Here is a 20,853-nt window from a genome sequence, read left to right as displayed (position 1 = left end):
CACAGGCTGTGGATGCGCAGGCTCAGCGGCCTTGGCTCACGGGCCCAGCCGCTCCGCGGCATGTGGGATCTTCCCGGACCGGGGCACGAACCCGCGTCCCCTGCATCGGCAGGCGGACTCTCAACCACTGCGCCACCAGGGAAGCCCCCCATTTCATAATGTGTCACCGTGTACACGCACGTGAGATGTCCAGGGGGAGAGATCCACCAGCTGGACACACTGACGATGAAGGGACAGTGGGGCCGGTCTGGTTTGGGTGTCACAGCCCTTAGAGAATAGATGACAGCAGAAGAGGTAGGAGATGATCATTGTGGGGATAGAGTTCCAAATACGGGGTGGGGGGGCAGGGGGAGTTGCATTTTGGCAACAAGCCAGATCGCAGGAATGACGAGAGATGTTCAAAGCAAAAACCATTATATCCCAGAAACCAGCATACAGGACTGTTTCAAAAAGAAGGTCGTTAGAAGTGTTATCTGCTACAGAAAAAGTCAGGACGAGTGAGGATGGAAGCAAAGCTGGCTGTTGGTTTTAGAAACTAGATGACGGGTGTAGAGAGGGCAGAAGATGGACGGGAAGGGATTTGTGGGGTTTCTGAATAGGTCATGATTCCATCGTTTGGCTAAGAGATAATGTGTCTCTCCTAAGCTTTTTATAACTGACAATAGAATGCATACAATTATAACTCTTAGAGCAATATTTCCACTTATCACTTTTATCTGAGTTTTGAAAGAAGGAGTACAGTAGTTGAAAATGATTTTTTCCCCTCCTTTTTTTTTCTTTTAAAAAAATCATTGAAGTATAGTTGACACACAGCGTTGTATTAGTTTTAGGTGTACTGCAAAGCGATTCAGTTATTTGTATATACATATCTATCTATCTAGGTGTCTATCTTTTTTGAGGTTCTTCTCCATTATAGGTTATTATAAGATACTGAACGCAGTTCCCTGTGCTACACAGTAGGTCTTCACTGTTTTTTGTCTTGTGTTTAGTAGTGTTTATCTGTTAATCTCAAAGTCCTAGTCCTACTTTATCCCCCTGTCCTTTCGGTAACCATAAGATTGTTTCCTGTGTCTGTGATTTGTTTCCTATTTGTATAAATTTTTTCATTCCCTCCTTTGTAATGGTGTTCTTGCTTGGCAGGTTTTTTCCCCCCAACAAAGGCCCACACACATACACTTAATACAACCCAACCACATTTGTGTAACACCTATTGGTGGTCCCCACATACTCACACAATGCGCTGGAGATCAACTGAGATCAGATCTGGGTGTTGGTGGACCCCACTCCAGCTCACCTTTCAGTCACTTCACATTGGGTGGGTAGTGGGCGGGACGATTGTCTTAAAGTTTAGTCACGTTCTCACAGCAAATGTTTTGCTGTCCTGTTTCTGAGCATTACATGTCCTTGTACGTGTATTAGAGATGGGGCGGGTTGATTTCGCATGTTGAATGGTAACTTCCTGATATGTGCCTTTGTGGAAGTGGGACTTCTCTGCTTAGATGAAAGCTTTGTTAATAGGTGGTTTTGTCTGCATCTCTGTGGGAACACGTTCCCCAGGTGAGACTGCTACATGTTCTCCCCCACCCCCCACCCAAACCCCCTCCGATCCCCATTCTTTGGAAGATATGAGATAGAGACTGCGCATTTTGCCTTAAAAGGCGGTCAAGGTGCACTGGGCCAGGAAACAAAGACCTTGGAGACAGAGTGGTGCATTCCTGTGTCGGGAGGAGCCCCGTGATAGGTGGTGTCCTCTTCCCTCGGAACTGGCAGTTCTCACCTGGCCCCCGTCTCTCGTGGCCACCCCACTTCCTGTGGTTCATGGTTTGGGTATCTCCTGAAATTATGCAGCCGGTGCACATGGCCATTTTCCAGTGGGCATGCTCTGTAGGTTTCATCCAACGCGCAGTGTTTCAGAGCCGCTGTCTTAGAGATTTTCCTGCCTATTGCTGTCCGTTCCTGACCTTATATGAGCTGTGAGCCAGACTCCTGCATGACATATGCACGAGATCCAGCGGTAAAGGAACTAGCCTGGTCTAGCTTCCCAACCCCTTTCCCCCCCAATGCTTAGGAGATGTAAAATATCATGGCGGTTGCAGCAGCATGGTTTTGTGTGTCAATTTGTGGGGTGTATCCACTCCTTCAAGGTCAGTCCCTTTCCAAACTTAGCAGAGAGGGATGTGACTTGCCCTATGTCGCAGGACAGGGTAAGGCCTGGAATGAGGTGGCTGTCAAGCCCTGGACTTTGCTTCTGTCCTCATTCATTCTTTTTCAGTCACTTCTTCACTTGTTAATCTCTCTATTCATTCCATCTTCAATAACTTCTATAATTTAATTTTGAGGTGGGGTTATTTTAAATGTTTTGCTTTAATTATGGTTAGCCAAGAGAGAATTCCTGGAACTCTTCTAACTCTTCTAATACTCAAAGCATTCAGCATCTAGTGGATGCTGTGGTTGCTAATGGATTCAACATTAGCCAATCAAAGGGGCTGGGCTGTCAAAGGCCAGTTTGACGATCACCGTTCATACCAGCTGAACACCAGCCCTGCCTATGATTTTATTGTCTCATCCTTATTAGTACATTTTTAATAGAGTTTTCAGATGCGTCTAGTAAAACAGCTCTGTGTCATAGATGTAACGACGTAAATTTTCTTCGTCTCTGTAACCCTGGGTGCAAGTCCCCAACCTGGCTACTTTACAGCCGAGTGTCATTGAATTAATTTCCTCCTGCCTCTAAGCTTAAGCTGCCTCTTCTGTAAAACGGGGACAACATCTCGCTCATAGTTTTGAGATGATGCATACATAGTTTCTGGCACTTACTTGGTGCTCATGTGGTGTTGGGGGTGTTCTAGAAACCAAGCAGAGCGACCACAAGAAAAAAATCCCACCAAATCTCTGGTGTGTAGCACAGGCAGCCTGGTGAAGCTGTACAGGGTTTGTCTGCGGGCACAGAGGCCAAGACAGAATTGGTCCTCGGCTGTCGGCCGGGGGCTCTCAGACTGTCTGGCCTGGGTCGGATGTGTAAGATGCATGTTCACTCCACTAGGCCCCTCCTCAGGACTTCCACCTCGCAACCATGGCTTTGACAAGAGAAGTCAGACCTCTTTGTGACTCTAGGGAATTTTCAGCAGAGGCCCCTTAACACTACACTCTTCTCCACGCCCGTTCGCACACAGGTTCTCTCCTATCTTAGCTCTCCAACTAGGCAAATATTTGTCCTCCCACCCGGACAAACTCCACTCTCCGTCAGTCCATCCTCTGGCCTCCTTCTAAGTGCTCAGGCTGTGTTTCCTCCATGAGAACCCATTAGCCCGACCCTGCCTAAGCCTGCAAGTCAGTGACACTGTCTGGTGTCACCCACTGCTGCCGTGGCCGCGTCTTCGCTCTGTGCCACCAGCATCTTGGATCACGGTGCCTGGCCCAGCGTCTCTGCACGCGGGCCGCCAAGCTGAGGTGTCGGCGCGGCCATTTCGCACCAGGGCCTCTGGTCTGAAGGGCCGGGTGCAGGGCCGGCAACCTGCACGAGGCAGTGTGTGAGCAAGTGAAACTTGATTAAGCACAAAGGAAAAGAAGAAAGGTTGGACTTGGTTTTATGACCCAGATTCTATTTTTATTTCCCAGGAGTTGTTAATGGCCTTTGCTGGTGTGAGTATGCCGAACCAGATGCTTCGTATTTCCCCATGCATTTCCCCAGAAGAGAGTGCATGAAATATCAATAGATAATTGAGATTTGGAAACAAACCATTTATTTATAGAAAGGCTCGTTGTATGGATTCATACAGAAGACACTCAAGCACCCTCTGTATGTGAGGCATTGGTCCAGGCACTGGGGTAACAGCAGTGAATGAAACGGGTAGAACTCCTGCCTTAATAATGTCTATATTATAATTCAGTTTCTGTGACTAAGATGGAGACAAGTGGTTATTAGCTTCTGGAAGCAAAGAGTGGAATTTAAAGGGGCCGTGAGAATTCCCTGTCAATCCAGTAGTTAGGGCTCTGCGATTTCATTGCCCAGGGCCCGGGTTCAATCCCTGGTGAGCCACTTGGCCAAAATAAATAAAGGGGACATAATTATACATGTTGATAAAACCAGATTAAAGGTTCTTGAGACAGAACATCATCAGAAATGTTCAGGTTGTTCCTTGTTACTCAAAGTGTGGTCCTTTGAGCAGCCAGCATCCACATTACCCTGGGAGTTCTTAGAAATCAGGAATCTCAGACCTCACCCAGACAGAGCTCTTGAGAAGTTACATTTTAATCCAGGTGCCTTGGAGATTTTCATACAGATTATAGCTTAGAAGCATTGTTTTGTGAGTCTTGGGGTCTTTGTGATCAAACTTCACTTGGATGCACAGAAGCCTTCAAGGTCCTGGAACGTTCACCCATGTGTTTATAAATCAAACACGACTAGAGTGCTGGTGGACTCCATAGTGATCAGAATTCATCTTTCCAACTGTGCCCCCGATTGACATGTACCAGATGGTCACTACGTGGGTTCCAGGTCTTACTGTATATCTCCCTTCAGGATGAGCCCCTTTTGAAATAATTCATTTCATAGATTTTTTTTTTAGGTTTTTGTGTAAGAGTGTATCTGCACAGAAGGGTTCCTATTTTAAAAAAGAAGGTTGGAAAGCCAGTACCTTGTGGTGTTTTATTAGTGAAGCCCACCTTCTGCCTTGCCCAGCACTTTGCATTTTGTTATAGATTGTGTGAGAAATGTGGTCCATGTTTACAAAGGGTGTATAATCTAGATGTAAACTCAGGACTAATATACATGAAAAGTAGTCAAACCACTAAATAGATCATACTATGATATGTTCTGAGAACATACCCAGACCCCAGGTGGAATCTGGAAGCTCGCTGAAACAGTCCCTCACCGAACAATGTGTCAGAAAAATCTATGCCTTTAAACATGAGAATCACTTAGGTCTTTGCTGAGAGTGTGTGGAGTCTTCTTTTTGGCTCTACTTGGATGTAGGGTCTCCTCAGTCCTCAGCTCTAAAAGGAAAAATGGAAGTTGGTGGCAAGCTCTGGGCAATAGCATAATGTATCAGCTGAAAGCACAGTATTATAAAAAGATTTTTTTTAAAAAAGTAGTTGGGTGCCGGAGCCTGTGCTCCGCAACGGGAGAGGCCACAACAGTGAGAGGCCCGCGTGCCGCAAAAAAAAAAAAAGTAGTTGGGTGGAGGTTGGAGTGCAACTTCACTAGCCTTAAGCAGCCCCAAAGGCTCTTGCCATGTTTAAAAACAGTTTAACTGTTAATGGTCAAAATTAAAAAGGTTAGTTTTGTTACTTAAAAGGGTAATTAGTAATTCAAAAATTTAACTGTACAATTCCCCCAACTAATTTTAGAAAGCAAGTCTCTTGTTGGACATGTGGCGCTTGTTCTAGTCTAGGCTTTTGGGTTGCTAGGGGCAGAATCTACACGTTAGTTCAGATGAGGAGACCTTGATCGAAAGGAAATGGACATCTCCTGGAGCTGGAACGATGCTGAGTTTCCTGTAACTGAAGCTGGGAACTGGGGTCCTCATGGGAGCTGGGGCCATTGTCACAGGGCTCGTGCCCAAAGCCACTGTGCCTCTGATGATCTTTGCTGGGTACGGCGAGGCTGGTCCACTTTCCTGGCTTCTCTCCTGGCCTTGTATTGCTTGAGGGGGGGAAATGGGAATGACTAGGTGGCTGGTCAGTGAGTTGGCTTCCCCTGGGGAGAGAAAAAATTAAAATCGCGCGTAATACGTTATAGACTTGTTCAAGTTGTTTTCTACTTCTGACTTGCCAAGTGTGCCACACTGAATATCTTTGATGCACTCATTAACTCCTGGGTATATGTTCCTAGAAATGGAATTTCTGGGTCAGAAGAGGTACACACTTAGAGTTTATACATACTGCTCGTTGGTCCCCAGTATCTTCCTGTGTAGTACAGGTGGGAGCCATGTGGATATTCATTATACCCACATCTAAAATGTGACCTGGCCACCAGAATTTATCGTGATTGTTGGCTCTGTGGTTGGATATGCAAGATGGGAGAGGTGGTGGTACTACTTTACCCGAAGGTAATCAAACAGTACCTGGGGTATTAATTTTAATACTGGGCACAAGGCATTAACTGAGACTGTCCATCTGAGTCTGGACAAGAGGCAGCGGCCAAGATAGGACACCGAGCCTCATGAGGGATCATTGAGGCACCAAGGAGTAGTTGCTGGAAAGGATGTGATTCACTTCATTCAAGTATTTGAAAGGCTGTCATATCAAGAGAAATTAGGTTCCCTTTGTGTGGCTATAAGGGCAGAAGAAGCGGCAGAGGTTGGATGTTCCAGGAAGGCAAGATTCGGTTTGATGTGAGAAAGCCGTCTAACAGAACTGTCTGAAAATGCATTGGGTTCCCCATGTTCACGTGAACTGCCCTTCCCTCTACCTCCCTAGAGATAACTCCAGCAGGGGCCACGTGTCATGTGGGTGAAGAGTCATGGCACGTGTGTGAAGTGAATTCATCATTAGGATTTCATTTGGAGAGTTTTGAGAAAAGTTTAGTACTATGAGGCCATGAACTTGGAATCACACCTCTGGTTACAACAGCCTATTTCAGAGCCAGGTGAAATATTCTGCAAACACCATTCGTTCTCTTAATATTTCTTAGTGCAAAGAAGTAACTGTTGAGGACTTCCCTGGTGGTGCAGTGGTTAAGAATCCACATGCCAATGCAGGAGACATGGGTTCGATCCCTGGTTTGGGAAGATTCCACATGCCGTGGAGCAACTGAGCCCATGTGCCACAACTACTGAGCCTGCGTGCTGCAAGTACTGAAGCCCGCGTGCCTAGAGGCTGTGCTCCGCAAGAAGATAAGCCACTGCAAAGAGAAGCCCCCGCATCACAGCCAAGAGTAGCCCCCGCTCACCGCAACTAGAGAAAGCCCGGGCGCAGCAATGAAGACCCAAGGCAGCAACCCCCCACCCCCCGGGCAAATAAATAAATAAATAAAAAAGAAGAAGAAGAAGAAGTAGTAGTAACGAACTTTTTGATCTCACATTTTCTATACCTAGCTCATTGGTGAATAAGAGTTTAGTTTTTTGGTGATCTCTGACATTCTGTTCAGTTTCTATAGTTGCTATGAGGGGAGATGGGTTTTTCTCATTGTTTTTGCTTTGCTTGTATTTTATACTCTTTGCCAACCCTGGGTCTCTCAGACCTTAGGACTCCCACATCTGGTGAATGGTAAAGGGGTGGATGACACATACTGTTCATCCCTGAGTAGCCAATATCTCTTTTAACACCTTCTAAGACAAATTGTACTTGTTTCCAAATTCTGCCTACGTTAAAAAGTTGTATTTTTCCATTGAAGAAGTCACAAGAATTTAAAGTATGTCTTTGACATTTTTTGTCGTGTATATTCCTTATTTGGGCATTGCTGCTTTGAGAAGGTAAAAAATAACTAAATGGGCCACAATATGCATAAGAATATGTGGGGAAATTGCGCATCTGATTTTAATGTTCCTAAAGCAGAATTGATTAAATGATTCCCATCTTCTTGCCCCTCGAAGTGTGATCTGGGAAATAGTTTAAAGGGGAGGGGGGTCACCTGACAGCTGGGAAGAAATGCAGACTCTCTAGCTCCCCCAACACTCCTGAATCAGCAAGTGCATTTTGACAGGTGGACGTTGCTCCAGTGTCTGGTAGACTTTCCGAGGTGACATGATGCTGCGGGACCTGGGGGGAATAGTCAGTATCTCTCCTTGGTGGTTGGGCACCTGTTAACTCACCGGGCATCGTGACTGGGTTCTTCACCTGCATGAGCCCATTTAATCCTGAGAATCACCTTCTAAAGCAAGCATTCCTAGAGGCTCCGAAAATTTGTCCCTGGTCCTCCAAACGTGCCACTAAAAGACGGTTTCTGGAGTCTGTATTTCCTAAGCCTGAGACAGGAGAATTGAGGCCCAGCCTGTAACGGCCTGGCCTGGCCGAGGGCGAAAGCCTCCGATGTCTGCAGCCCCCGGCTTGGCCGCACCCTGTGCTTCCGGTGAGCCATGCGCCCTGCGGAGGACAGCAGAGCTGGCTCATCCCGGCAGCGGAAACTCAGCGCCCAGCCTCTGCTCATTCAGTGTCCAGCTGTGGCTTGGTGTGAAGGGCCTCGGGAGAAAGTCACCTCTGACAGGGGTCAGGAAGAGCACCTAGAGGCCCCACATCTCACCTGCAGGCTGGCTTCCTGGAGCCTCAGTTATGAAAGAAGTTCAGGGGCCTAGATAACACATTTCTCAGGAGCTGCTACACCAGAACAGGCTGTGTGCGTGCCTGCGTGTGTTGTTACTTCAGTGCCTTTGAATTTAATCATTAAAAAGACCAGATATTTATTACAAATTAGTTCTCATCTTCCAGTCCTGCAGCCTTCAGAGTATACTGTTTTGGTGAATTTTGAGAAGGAAAATAAAAGCAATAAGAAATGATCTTTTCGTCGTCAAGTAATATTTGTTTTCCTGCTTCCATCCCTCTGGTCTTGTTGGATGCTTAAGCATGAGTCGTGTGTTCTTCACACTCGGTGCGCCTCTGAAAACAACAACTTATTACCCTGGTAGTAAATGCACAACTTGGAAATTGGAAGAATCCCAAATTTCCCAAGATGTAAGGTGCTATGCACCATTCTGGGGATTAAAAAATTGCAGACAGGTTGTAATTAGTTTTCTTTTTTTTTAAAGTATCACTTAGCAACATTAATTCTGATAAATCAAAGTTAGTGTAACAATTAGGAGTAATTTATGAATTTTAAATTGTTTACCGCCTCTAGCACTTGAAGTCTTAAATGGGATGGATGTAAAAGGATGAAACATTCTAAAATCCACCAACCCTTCCTGATACTTCCACAAGACCCGCTTCTCCCCTCCCCACCCCCGTTTAAAAATAAGGGCCAAAAATTTCAACTGCCCGCTCAATGCCATTGGTATTTTAATATCTCTTTAGGTAACGTCTGTTTTTTTCTTTACCACTGACATTGGCTTATTTCATATGAATCTATAATATATTAAATACATATGCATTTAAAATATTGTTTTAATTTGTTCGTGAATTGTTTCTCTTAAAGGGCCTGTCTGGGGAAATGAGTAATTTCTCATATCCTGTTGTTGCAGGAAGAATTTTGAATCGTTTCTCCAAAGACATTGGGCATATGGATGACTTGCTGCCCCTGACATTTCTTGATTTCATCCAGGTAATGTAACAGTCATGTCAGAGTTCTCACAGCACAAAGCAAAGTGCCTGTTTTTCAAGGCCTTTTCACACGGGCTGAGATGGGCCTTTCAGCCTGACTGTGTTATCTTAATTAAGTAAAAGGCCACGTTTGTAAGAGAAAGGTGTGGCTGTGATCGGGAGGCTGAGTTAACATGAGTGACACCTGCTGTAGGAGTGGCTACACAGTCACGGTCAAGGTTGGTTCGAAGCAGCGACATGCTTGGTAAGTGGTTCTCCCGCTGCCGTTCAGCTATCTGGCGTGGATTTCCTTTACTGTGAGCACATTTCACAACAGAGAATCACCTCTCATGGTAGCCTAGATTAACTAAATTATGCATCGGATTACCACAAAAGACAAATACTTACTGCACCGTTTTTTTGTGTGTGTGTATAAAGCCAGGTGTGGTTACCTACAAAGAAAAGACTAGTAATAATAAGGTGAAAATAATCCTTTAACAAGGACAATAGAGAGCGGTCATGGAAGATACAAAGCCTTTAAAAGCAAGTACCTTTAAGCCAATAATTTGAGTAAGGGATCAGAGTCATCTCAGAAAATGTCTTTTTTGTTTTTGTAGACAGCTTTTCTTTTAACACATTGATTGCTGTGTCTTAAGGTGTCTTTAAAAAAACAAACCTTCAATCCCACAGAAATACCTTCTACACAGCCTTTGTTTTGTCTGTGGACTTGGAAGTTCTAAAGAATGATGTTAGGTCATCTGAGCTCTAATCTCATTTAGTATTGTGCGTTTGGGATGTTTTTATCTGTTTAATTCTGTCTACTTTGAAGTGATTCAGGCTGAGGGGACTTTCTGTTTCATTTCCAAGTGTTTTGGACATCAGAAACATTTATCAGGGCTTCCCTGGTGGCGCAGTGGTTGGGAGTCCGCCTGCCGATGCAGGGGACACGGGTTCGTGCCCCGGTCCGGGAGGATCCCACATGCCGCGGAGCGGCTGGGCCGGTGAGCCATGGCCGCTGAGCCTGCGTGTCCAGAGCCTGTGCTCCGTGGCGGGAGGGGCCACAGCGGTGAGAGGCCCGCCTACCAAAACACAAACAAACAAACCAACCAAAAAAACCACATTTATCAAAAGGTGTACATTTTCTAAAATCCCAGCTGCTGCTGCTAATATTGATACCTCCTAAGTTGGAAGCCTTTCCACATTCCCTAAGTGCCAGTTAACACGAGCCCATTTTAAGACCAGGAAGGAGGAATGCTGCAGTTAGGATGTGCGGTCATGGCTTGATACTGATGCTCCCCATACCCCCATTTTTTATTTCAATGCTCAAGTGCTCTTTAAGTCAAAACTTAGGGTCTCTCCTGGAGCCTTTTTTTTTTTTTTTTTTTTTTTTTGCAGTACGCGGGCCTCTCACTGTTGTGGCCTCTCCCGTTGCAGAGCACAGGCTCCGGACGCACAGGCTCAGCGGCCATGGCTCACGGGCCCAGCCGCTCCGCGGCATGTGGGATCCTCCCGGACCGGGGCACGAACCCGCGTCCCCTGCATCGGCAGGCGGACTCTCAACCACTGCGCCACCAGGGAAGCCCCCTGGAGCCATTTTTATAAAAGGAGCCACAAATACTTAATTTGGAAAATTAGCTATGTCAGAAATATCAATAATAGGCCTGAGATTATTCTAGCCATTCCTGTTAGTCACAGAGAAATGCGCCAATGAATGTAGCCTATGGGCAGAGGCCTCCACTGTTTACCAATGTGAAGTAAGCTGTGATTTAGAGGCAGAGTCTTACTGTTCTTTTTAACCTGAGGGACAAGGGTCTAACTTAATCTTGGTGAAACGTAAATACCAGTAGTTCCAATTAGCTGATTTCTTGAATCTCATTGCAATAGTAAATCTCAATAGTATTGTCTTCAAGAAAGGAGTTTTTTTATAAAGGATGACTCAGTTATCAATTATGATAAAGATCTATTGTCACTTGTTTTGTTTGCAGGTGTCTCTAAGAAGGCTCCCATAATCCCTTCAGGAAGAAATATTTTCTCCTTTATAAGATGATATTAGTTAAATATAAAAGCCCTGATCCCTGCCATTGTAGTTGATTCTTTGAGAGACGTTTCCCAACATTCATTGTTTAAACGGTTATCAGGAGGAGTCAGGTGAAACTTAATAAACAATGCAGTAACTGATTCATCTTTGTGTGCAGAAGCCTTTCTCCAGAGGCTTTGCATTCAATGAGTGGGGTTTTGACGAGGTATCGCTGGGATCATTTTGAAGTATTTGGACCTGTTGCTATATTAGCAAGCAAAGATTTTTATTAAAGCCACAAAAATGAAGTCGACCTGCCCTCAAAGAAAAGCCAACCAAAATCAAAATGTAAATTGATTTTCTTTTTCTCTTTTTTTGAATTTGGATAGGACACTGTAAAGATGAAAAGAACCCAGTGGTGATCTGGGACTCTTAATGGAATCATGTAAACTTAAAATAAACACTATTATGGTAAGCACATAGAATGAAAACTAATTTTCCAAATCAAATACATTATATTCAATTCATTTTCCCCAATCAACCAAATGTTTAAAACCTGTTAGTTATAACAGCAATCTTCTGGAAATTAATTAGAGGCCTATTAGCTCTGCTAGCTGAGCTGAACCGCATGAAGAGGGTTGCTCGTTACATTTCTAAATAGGCTCCCGAATTAAAGCAAAGGAAGGTCAAAATGACAATCAGCTTGACTCACCTTATGGCTTTGCTTAAGAGGTGGATCTATTTTTTTTTTAAGGAGTTAGTTTTTTTTTTTTAAGGAAATTTTATCCACTTGGACTCAATCCTCTAACTTAAAAAGTCAGGATAAAAGGTATCCTGAATATTATCTTTGTTAATAGTAACACCCTCACAAGTGCATAGGAATCTGAAATGGAAGTGACTTTTAGGTCTCTTGTCTGGCCCATCAGCTTCTCTGAAGAGTTTTGTCATCCCCTTTCAGAACTGAGATAGAAAATTTCTTGTGTGCCTTTGGTTTTAATGTCATTAGCAAAACGGGCTGCTGACATCAGGAGACCCTGGGTTTTAATGTCTCTCCTCTGATTCTTAGCGTCAGAATCCTAATGACTAGCAGGTCTTCCTCTGCTCAGGGAAGTTCACAGATCGTGAGTCCTTCTAAACCCAACAGCTGACTTGAGAAAGGGTTGGGAAATTCCATATCAAGAAGTTAACCTTGGTTTGATCTTGTGGTCCTTCCTGATCTACATGTCATCTCTTATTCTTGAGCCAGAAAGAACTTGGCAGGATTTATAGTAACAAATAGAATACAAATCAAAATTCAAAGCTTAGATACCTTTCCACTTTTCAGAGTATTAAAACCAACACTGACATGTTTAATGTTTGTTTCTTACTGAAGATAAGCATGTGATAATACTTTTCAGGAGAATTAAAATCAAGCAGGTACAGAAATAATGTAATTACACTTACCTATGGTAACTTTTTTATCCGTAGCATGCATGTTTCATTGCTTTATCTGTAAGAAAGACAATGATAATTTTGTTGGTTTTGTAAGTAAGAGTTCAGAAATATGGACCATTGGCCTAGAACATAATTGTGTCTCCAGTTAAGTCTGATGCTGATGAATTCAAGAAAGGGAACTGAGACAGAGCCCTCATAATGGGGGAGGGGGTATACTCCCATGAAGGCAGTCAGAAGTCAGATTTTATTATTCCACTAACTCAGTGACTGAGATGAGAAAATTCTGTTTAAAATGTGAGCAAGTTTGCTGGCCACATGGAAGGTATTTACTTAACTTTGTCCCTTGGACTTCAACAAATGATTCGTATTTGTGTGAACATTTGTGGGGTTTTGTTTGCTTTCTGTTTTGTTTTTGGTTTCATTTAGTGATTCATATCCATGCTGATGGGAAGCAGTGACACAGCTCATTTTGAAATGAGTGTAATTTACTATTGTGCAACATTCCAGTGAGAATTCCAGAGGAACAGTGGGGTTAATGTGTGGGATATGGGAACCTGAGCTGACACAGGTATGGAACACGAGCGAATGAAGAGAGACCGATTTTTGACTGACGAGGCATTTTGGAAGGGTAGGCCAGAAATGAGGGAAGTTTTTTAAATATAGGAAATAAATATTTTATACAAAATAACAGCAGTCTGCAGGTTATCTCAGCGTTGCCTTGGGCTTTTTAGATAAGTTAGCCAGTGGCTGGCAGTGCACATCTGGCTTATTAAAGTGTTGTTCAGACACATTTTGTTTGTTTGCTTTTTCAAAAATCATAACAGCTTTGAGTATTAACAGTGTTTTAAAAACCAAGTCATCTATCAATCCCGAACATGGTTCTTCACTCATGAAAACTAAATATCTTTATGAAAATAGGGATTGAAATACAAAGTTATAAAGGCCATATAAACCTCGTATGTGAGAAATCAATGAGGGAGAATTCTTTGAATAGGACTTTGGCCTTCAAAACATAATGTATTTGAATAAACATAAACAAACAAACAAAATGTGGTCACTTAAAATTCACATTCTTAAGTGTATGACTTGACTTCCTAATGCCACAGCATAAATAACAACAACATAAATATAGCCTCTCACTTTCTTAAAACAGTGATTGATTTAATTAATAATGGTACCATACATACATAATATTTATGTTTCAGTAGTATTTAAATTTAAAATTTAATTTTATTAAGGATTAAATTAATTCTTAATGATCATTTTAATAATGCAGTAAATTTGTAATATTTGATGGCCAGTTGTATGGTTTTGTGAATGTATTTGCAACTAGAAATATAATGGGAAATCTTGAAGTTTCTCTCAAACGAATTATTTCCATTGCATATTTGTGATGTGTGGATTTGTAATTCATTCAATATTTCTCTTTCCCACAACATGTCTTCATTTTTGGATTGTTTGCAGCAGTGCTTTATCAAGCTTCTATTATGTGCTAGGGATGTGGGGATGAAAAAGGTAAACCCTTTGTCTTCGTTCATTGGACAAGCATTCATTTGCGTGTGCTAGGCACCATGCAGGGCTTGGGGATGTGGAGTTGAATGAAATCTAATTCCCATCTTCCTTGAGGCACACTCTCCTGGGAGAGACAGATCGAAAGTCAGCAAGTACTGTGCTGTGTGGTAAGTTACAACAGGAGTATACTGGATAGGAGACTGGATAAGGCTTTAGTGTGAGACAAATCTGATTTCCACACCCAGATCTTCCTTGACATTTTTGGACCTCCAGATGTAAGCATCCTGTACTTAATTGGAAGTAAGAGTCTGGTGTTTGAAAGAGAGACCTGCTGGGCTTCCCCGGCGGCGCAGTGGTTGAGAGTCCGCCTGCCGATGCAGGGGACGCGGGTTCGTGCCCCGCTCCGGGAAGATCCCACATGCCGCGGAGTGGCTGGGCCCGTGAGCCATGGCCGCTGAGCCTGCGTGTCCGGAGCCTGTGCTCCGCAACTGGAGAGGCCACGACAGTGAGAGGCCCGCGTACCAAAAAAAAAACAAACAAAAAAACAAAAATAGAGAGACCTGGGATGAGTATGGCACCTGTGTATTCTTTACTGAGCAGGTAAAAGCTGAATCTGTGAAAATGAATAAGACTGCCCGGAGAGAGAGTGAATCATTTCAGGAGCAAAGATCCTATGGAAGCCTTTATATTCGGAGGGAAAGCAGAGAGAGAAGGGAAGCAGAAGAGACACACAATGAAGAGATGAGGAAATAGGTTGGGGGACCAAGGAAGGACAAGTCTGTTAAGTGCAAAGGAGAAGGTAAGTCCCTGGAAAGCTGTCAGTTGATTTAGAAATCAGGAGGCTTCTGGTGACCTAAGAAGCAGGTTTCAGATGGGCGGGGCCAGACTGCAAAGGGCTGCAAATTCAGGAGGCGTGGAGGAAGCTGAAGTGAAGGCAGGCTACTCCTGGAAGGAGTCTGAGTAAAACCAGAGAGAGGCCCATCCGGAATGTAGGGTCTGCGGAGGAGCTGCTGGTTGGGTGTTTTAGTTTTGGGGTTGGGGGTGTGTGGTGGGTACTATTTTCCTCTGCCCCTCCTTCCCCTCAACAAACAGGGATTAGCGTTGACACCCTGTAGTATGGGGGTGGGTCAGGCAGGAATCCTCCCCTCCAGGTCCCCAAGGGGAGGGAGACACACAGAGGTCCACCCCTTGCCGCCTTTGGAATCCTAACTGTGGCAGCGCCTGGGGGAAGTCCTGGAAGGCAAACTGGGTGTGGGGCTGGAGGTAGTAAGGGAGCCTGGTCCAGGAGGTGGGCGTGGCTTCTAGAAAGCGACCTTTGATCCCAGATGAGAGGAAAAGGCCTTTGTGGATGGTGGGGCAGGAGGGGCTGCTGGAAGCCTAGTTTCCCAATGGGCAACAGTCTTTCTGTCTGTCACCAGCTGAGAGTGGTGTTGGCAAGGGCCTTGAAGGGGGTTTTTCAGTTCGGTTTTGTTTTAAAGGATGTAGGTAGTGCCAAGTGTGTTCAAGCTCATTTTTTAAAATAATTAATTAATTAATTTAAGCTGCTCCGGATCTAAGTTGTGGCACGCGGGATCTTTGCTGCGGCATGCAGGCTCTTAGTTGGGGCATGTGAACTCTTAGTTGTGACATGCATGCGGGATCTAGTTCCCTGACCAGGGATTGAACCCAGGCCCCCTGCATTGGGAGCGCAGAGTCTTACTCACTGGACCACCAGGGAAGTCCCACAAACTCATTTTTGATGATTCTGCTCATCCTTGGGTATATTTGATAAACCTTGAAATATAGTTGATCATTTTCATTCTAAAGTGTTTGTTCCATATACTTTTTCTCATCTAATTTCTTTCTCGTTCCCTAAAATGAAATCTCAGGTAATTCATTTAATGTTTTGTAATTATACAAAACACCTGCTTTGTATTATTTCTGTGTTTCTTCTGTCTTTTCCTTATGAATACTGTGTTACATAGTTTAGCCTGCCTGCGATCCTCTAAGATCAGATACCTTTATTATTTTTGCTTCCAATGCCCAAATAATTTCAGAAGTTAAGTTTGCTTTTTCACTGAAATGCAGACTTAATATATCATAAAAGGGTGAGAGCCTTGAAGGGATCATCGGATCCCAGGATCTTTAGAGACTGGCCGTTCATCACCCCTGACACTGGAGTAGGACTCTTTTCCCACGGTGCAGTACCATCTCGGAATACACATCTACATAGATTTGTTTCTCTTTCTTTGCCAGTGATTTATGTCATGAAGGAGCCCAGGCCTAGAGAGTAAAATTGAAATTTCCTAGTCCTTAAATCTAATCTCGCTACAGTTCCTGGAAAGAAAGTTTACATGTCTGATGGACTGGCTGTTGATCTACTGGTTTGTCGTGTGTGTGTGTTTGTGTGTGTGTGTGTGTGTGTGTGTGTGTGTGTGTGTGTGTGTTTGCACATCTTTTTTTTTTGGCCGCGCCGTGCAGCATGCAGGATTTTGTTCCCCGATCAGGGATTGAACCCACGCCCCTCTCAGTGGAAGCGCGGAGTCTTAACCGCCGGACCGCCAGGGAAGTCTGCATTTGCACATCTTTAGCCCATTCTCAGATGGAGCCTCTCAAGGCTTCAGTATTTAAGGACCAGAAAACGTCTCTCTTCCACATTAATGAAGCTTTTCTTGACCACTCTATTCTGCAATAAAACAATGTCCATACCTTACAGAAAAGAAGAGACCCTGAAACAGGAGGCTGATTGCCTCTAGATGGGACGGCAGACTCAGCAACTGCTCTTTTTCGGTTAATCCGTTTCTTCATTTTCACCTCCTCCTGCGTCACATCATCTCTCCATTTCCTCTGTAAAATATGCTTCCGGTGGCTGCCTCCAGGGTGCCTACACTCTGCTCCAGTCCTCAACCTCGTTATCTTTGTTCTAAATCCGTTGTGACTCTTCCTAAACTTGTTCACGCTACTTGCCCTTGTTGTATTATCTTAACTGTAAATCTCTGGATTCCAAATGGAAGAGTTGTTTGGCAAGTTGGATACTTTGGAAGGAATTAATAAAGGTGTCACTTAAATAAAAAAGGTGTCGATGAGACAACAGATGAGTGGGGGGGAGGGATGAATTGGAGAAATACAGGAGAATTCTGTGCTGAGAGTTTCAGAAGTGTTTTAGAAACTGTAGATGATGCACTACAGATGTGATTTACACAAGAGAAACTCGTGACATGATACCTATTTCTGCTGTTAAATTATACCAAAACATTGAGATTTTGTATTATTCTAGAATTGACTATTCAGATTGTAGCAGTTAAGGGGGCATTTTCTGTAACCCTGCCTGGAGAGACTGGGGGTGGCTTCCCATTGATTCCCGAACCTCATGTTGGGATGGAGGATGCACAAATGGCAGGGAGCCCAGGAGACTGCAGGATGGAGGCGGGGGCCGGCATACCGTAAATAGCTGGATCGGGAAGCCTGGGGGTCAGTCATCGAAGGAGATAAAGATGGAGAGGCCCAGTGGGACAGATCGCAGGGTAACTTGTGTCTCAAGCACAGGAATTCGGTTTGGAGTGTTGGATGGAAGGCTACAGAGAGGAAGAAGAGACCACCAGAAGGATAGGATTTTGCCAACATAGGGAAGACAGGACGAGGCGCTGACTTGTCCAGGTTTATCTTTGGGACATCCAAGTAGCAATGCCTTGTGTTTCTAATGAAAACCCTGGATTCTTAATAGGGGTTCCACACTGCAGGACAGTCCGTCCCCTCAGGTGATGGCATTAGTATCCCCATATCCTAACAGGGGAATTACGAGTTTCAACACCATTAGTTTGACTCTTGTAGTTACCAGATATGTTGCGTGTCCAGTTGAATTATAGTTATTGACCAAACTGGAGTTGTTCATCATTCTAAAGGAAGAAGGAAGTCAACATTAAAAAAAAAAAAGCCAATTGATGTGGTATATTTAGTGTGATTCTACCTGAGGATGTAAGAGCCCTGAAAATGGTTTTTTCCAGTGTTCTTTGTTCTCTAGGAAAAACGTGATGGTTTAGTGGTGTGACTGTGCTATTGTATTATATACTGATTATATGTTAAGGGATAATGTTCTGTGACGTCAGCAGCTTTAAGGAGTGCTGGAGTGGGGAGCCCCGCAGTCTCCCTTCCCAAGCTTGAGTCCTAGCTCTCTCCCTCTCTCCCACAAAGCTACACTTTCCTTCTCTGTAAAATAGAGAAAATATTACCAACTTCATAAAGTTTGTTGGGAAGACATAATGAAGTCAATAAAATTCTAACTACATGTTAAGCGCTAAATAATGGCTAGTTATTTTTGAAATAACACATATATTTTTCATTAGGAAAAATAGTCCAGTAACAGCATTATGCTACAATAAAGCAATTGTTGCAGACAGTTTCCAGGTCCATCTGTATCACCACATGAGTGTGTGCCACAAAGATTCTAGGTTTGTAATCCTGAAGAATTTAATGGACATTTTCCAGTGTAGACCTACAGGGGGGGAAAAACAGTTGTTTTCTGAATAGACCATTGAGTACTAAATATTTCCATACAATTTCGGAAACTTCAAGATCCCTGATAACATTGAGTAAGGAGTCACAATTATTCCAGAATTCTTTCCATTAAAATGTCCACTTTCAAGAAGTCTCCCAGTAGAGAAATGAGTGCGTGACAATGGCCAGTAAGATTCGGAAGGTTGGGTTGAGGCATATTAATTAATAAAATTTGGGAACTGCTCTGAGCATGCAAACTTGCATACTGCAAAATGATGTAATTTATTGAGGAAAACGGAATTGCAAAACCTTTCCTCCTCACACACCCCTAATCCACCCCAAAACAAAACAAAACAAAACACAGCAGCTTGGCTGAGCTTAAATAACTGACTTTTCATATCCTTTCACGGACACAAAGGGCTAACCCTGAGGCTGCTTGAGCCACCAATGCTGGCAGTGGCGGGGACCACCATGGAACGTGTCATTCCCTCCTCACCACACACAAAACACATTGACTGCAGCTTTATGAAGTGAAAATGCCCAAGAAAAAGAAAATGTGAAGGAGGTGTTCGCAGTCATTTCTTTGCAGAGAGGGGAGCGCAAAAGAACAAGCTGCTGCATCTGGATACTGAGAACAAAGCAAGCCTGAGACCAGGGGCTCATAGCTTGGGTCACTTGCTTTTATAGAAGCAAAGAGTGGAACTGCCTTTGCTTGTCTCAGTACCACTGACCCTTGCATTTCATTGTGTAGAGATGTCAGGGAAAGTGTGTAGAAAGCATTCCAGCCTCTTTCACTGAACAATGACTTTGTCATTTTGAGATTTCTGTGGTGTGTTGACCCTTTCCCCACCCCCTCCCTCAAATCCCCATTGGACAAAAGTGATTGTTAGTTAGGCTGCCTTGCCCTGTTTGAAAGATCTCTGTGTTTTGGACCCTTTAAAAGTAAACTCATCCATTTTAACTGAATCACAGCATTTTCCCGCTTTTAAAATCAACAGAAGCATTTTAGTTTGGAATTTGCAGGGATGGGATATTCCCCGAAAATGCTAGTCCCAGAGCTAAAGATGCATGCACACTGCCAAGTTAAAGTGGGTTTCCTTTTTAATAGATAGGAGAATTGATAATATTGGTTACTGGGAATATTTACAAACACTTGACCCTCGGGTTTCAGAGACTAAGGTGATGTGCTTCACACAAGCCCACTCATATGCTCCGTTTACCTTTCTTTTTAATGAAAGATCAGACGGCGGGTGGGTTTCTCCAGCTTGATCGTTAGCACACTTAGAAATCAGCACTGCCAGCATCATCCTGATGACAGTTAATCAGTGGGGACCTTCCTAGGCTGGCAACCAAGTGTTCCATTTTGTCTGTCCCAGCATGTGTGGTCCAATGATAACGTTTATAGTTTAACAAGAAGCTAATTAAGACCTAAAGAAAAAACAATAAGCACCCCATTTTTATCAAGCCTCGTGGTGCTATTCAGAGCATAGAACTTTACATTGTAGCATTATTGGACGATGTCCATTACAAAACTATAGTGGCCATTCACAGTGCTTTCTCTCCCCGCCATCTTGTATCTTTAGGAATGATCAAATGGACTGTTGTTCCTAGGGAGGGGAAAATGGCAAAACATTTACTCATGGTGAGGACCTTTAGAGTCTCTATATGCTCTTCTTGAGTATATTTCTTCAATTCTATCTACCAGTGTATTTTCTTGATAAAGTTAAGAAGAACGGGTGAGCTGGAGAACTTCCTTCATTTTTATGAAAACCTCGTCCTTGCTACTTTATGCATGGATATATGTCTCCAGTCTGATGTGGAACGTGATGAATTATAATCTGTTTGTCTTGTGCTTGCTCTCTGCTTGTGAGTTTTGTTTCTTGCAACTCTTTCTCTGGGTCTTTTGATTTCATTTTCCCTGATTGTTATCTGCATCCACTTAGGAAGCAGATAGGACAGCTCTAGCATTGAAGCCAAGGGCAGCATCCTGTAGGAGATATGTCAGCTGGGGCTCAGGCACCCTGCTGGTTACCGTTATCTCCCACATGTGTCCCCCCAGCCTTCTTTTCCCAGTGCACCCAAGGTAATCAACACATGAAATTATGGTTGTGTGTTTTACACTTTGCCAACACCTGCCTGAGCATAACCTAAGGTATGGGAATTGGATTCTGGTGTCATCATGGCTGTCGTTGCTGTGTTTTTCTTTTTCTTCTTGTTGTTGTTTGTCTTTTTGTTTTGTTTTGTTT

General features: G+C 43.7%; 1 protein-coding gene across 1 annotated transcript in view; it reads left to right on the top strand.

Moving 5' to 3' along the window:
• ABCC4 (ATP binding cassette subfamily C member 4) overlaps positions 1-20,853 on the top strand; it is a 215,960-nt gene that overhangs the window by 140,205 nt on the left and 54,902 nt on the right. Inside the window, 1 exon segment of the mRNA XM_032610741.1 lies at positions 9,114-9,193. Within this exon segment, the coding sequence (XP_032466632.1) occupies positions 9,114-9,193 (80 nt within the window).

Source organism: Phocoena sinus, chromosome 18 (assembly GCF_008692025.1).
Source record: "Phocoena sinus isolate mPhoSin1 chromosome 18, mPhoSin1.pri, whole genome shotgun sequence".
NCBI lineage: Eukaryota > Metazoa > Chordata > Mammalia > Artiodactyla > Phocoenidae > Phocoena > Phocoena sinus.
Note: the sequence above shows the minus strand (reverse complement) of the source record. Positions and strands in the feature narration are given on the sequence as shown.